This window comes from Echinops telfairi, unplaced genomic scaffold (assembly GCF_000313985.2).
Source record: "Echinops telfairi isolate 266 unplaced genomic scaffold, ASM31398v2 ScPeMD7_7416;HRSCAF=8454, whole genome shotgun sequence".
NCBI lineage: Eukaryota > Metazoa > Chordata > Mammalia > Afrosoricida > Tenrecidae > Echinops > Echinops telfairi.
The window spans coordinates 4103684-4106109 of NW_022111316.1; the positions used below are offsets into that span (position 1 = coordinate 4103684).

General features: G+C 48.9%; 1 protein-coding gene across 1 annotated transcript; it reads left to right on the forward strand.

Annotated features, from left to right (window-relative positions):
* Positions 1 to 253: 253 nt before the first annotated feature.
* On the forward strand, positions 254 to 1213 carry LOC101649671 (olfactory receptor 10Q1). The gene has a single exon (XM_004714973.1). It carries the CDS (start codon positions 254 to 256, stop codon positions 1211 to 1213), a length of 960 nt encoding a protein of 319 aa, XP_004715030.1.
* The last annotated feature ends 1213 nt before the right edge of the window (positions 1214 to 2426 follow it).

Consider the following 2426-nt stretch of genomic DNA (forward strand, 5'->3'; position numbering starts at 1 on the left):
AGCAGAATCATCCACATGCCTTTTTAACCAGGAGCTTCTGAAAACGAGCATCCATTGTATGTCATGAAGTCTTCCGAGGAGAAAATACATCACATCCTTTATTGGCAATTCATTGCCAAGCATTGTGATTGGAAACCAGATGCCCGGTTGGTAATTGCAAATTCAACCATGAAGTACCAGGTCTTTTGATTCAGACAATTAAGCAAGCAGCAGTTAAAGATTCTGCCCTTTCTATACTTCTTTTGCAGGAGCAATGTTTGCCTGGAACTCTATCCTCAACCAGTCGGGCCCCACTGAGTTTGTGTTCCGGGTGTTCACTGCCGTCCCTGAATTCCAAGCCCTCCTCTTCCTCCTCTTCCTCCTCCTCTACTTGATGATCCTGTGCGGCAACACGGCCATCATCTGGGTGGTGTGCACGCATACCTCCCTCCGTACCCCAATGTACTTCTTCCTGTCCAACCTGTCTTTCCTAGAAATCTGCTACACCTCCGTGGTGGTGCCCTTGATGCTCGCCAACATTTGGGGGGCCCAGAAGCCCCTCCCCTTGGCTGGCTGCGGGGCCCAAATGTTCTTTTTTGTCACCCTTGGCAGCACGGACTGTTTTCTCTTGGCTGTCATGGCTTATGATCGATACGTGGCCATCTGCCACCCACTGCACTACACCCTCATCATGACCCAGAAGCTGTGCATCCAGCTGGTGGCTGGTGCCCTGGCCCTGGCCCTCTTCCTCTCCCTGCAACTCACGGCCTTAATCTTCACCCTGCCCTTCTGTGGACACCGCCGGGAAATCAACCACTTCCTGTGTGATGTCCCTCCCGTCCTGCGCCTGGCCTGTGCTGACACCCGAGTGCACCAGGCCGTCCTCTATGTGGTGGGCATCCTCGTGCTGACCGTCCCCTTCCTGCTTATCTGCGTCTCCTATGTGTTCATCACCCTGGCCATCCTACGCATCAATTCTGCCGAAGGCCGCCGGCGGGCCTTCTCCACCTGCTCCTCCCACCTCACGGTGGTCTTGCTGCAGTACGGCTGCTGCAGTCTGGTCTACCTGCGTCCCCGCTCCAGCACCTCAGAAGACGAGGATCGCCAAATCGCCCTCGTCTACACTTTTGTCACCCCCCTGCTCAATCCCCTGATTTATACTCTTCGAAACAAAGATGTCAAAGGTGCGCTGAGAAACGCCATCCTCAGCAAAGCAGCTGCTGATGCCCATTGAAGACTTCGTGAGATAGGGAGGGGTGCCTCTCCACTGTCGTCAAAATGAACTCTTGCCTGAAAGATACTTTGGGACATTTTGCTCCTGTTATGTCTCCCTTACCCTATTTTCCCCAGTCTGCACTCATAGGTCCAAGTGCTTTGAATCAGATATGAAGATTTGTACAGAGCTTCCAATGTAGGCAGCGCCAATCTACTTGCTGTCAAAAGCCATTGAGTCAATCCCTGGCTCATGGCAACCCCATAAACTATAGAATGAAAACGCTGGTGGGACCTATGCCATTTCCATAATCAATTGTAGATGGGGCCATTGTTACCCGTAATGAACCACAGGATTTGCATTGCTTGATTTTCAGAAGAAGATCGCCAGGTCTTTCTTCCTAGTCTGTCTTAGTTTGAAAGTTCCACTGAAATCTGGTCCGAATTGTAACTACATGCCAGGCTCCACTGGCAGATGAGTGGTGGCTGCTCATGAAGTGAATGGACTGGAAATCAAATCCACATCTCCCGCTTGGAAGATGAGGACTCTCTCCTGAAACCACGAATGCCCTCTCTTCATCTATGTAGTCCCTTCTTTAAAGGCTCATAGCTCACCCATTGCAATGGTTCTATCAGAAGACCCCTTACATGTGCTGTGACTGAAGAGTGATACCTTTAGACATCCTACTAGAGACTATGCAGTCTATGCGTTGAATGATGGTGCTGCAAAGAGTATGGAAAGTACCATGAACTGCCAAATGAACAAACAAATCTGTCCTGGAAGAAGTAGAGCCAGAATATTCCTTAGAGGCAAGCCTGTCAAGCCTTTGTCTCACCTGCAATGGACACATGGTCAGAAGAGACTGGTCCCTGGAGAAAGACATAGTATTTGGTAAAGCAGAAGATCAGCACACACCAAAAAAAGACCTTCAGCAAGATGGATTGACACAGTAGCTGCAACCACAGGCTCAAACATAAGGACGATTTTGAGGATGGCCCAGGCCCAGGCAGTGTATCATTCCGTTGTACATAGGCTTGCTATGATTCAGAACCGACTCAACAGCCCCTAATCACAACACCTCTTTCCTAAGCAATGATAGTAATTTATCCTGCAAAAGGTGCCTAGGCAAGGAATATTCATAAAGACATATGTTTTACTCAAAGAAACATGTTATGGTCTTAGATATTAATGTGTGACAAACATTTGCTCATTTGATATATCAACTTTGTTTATC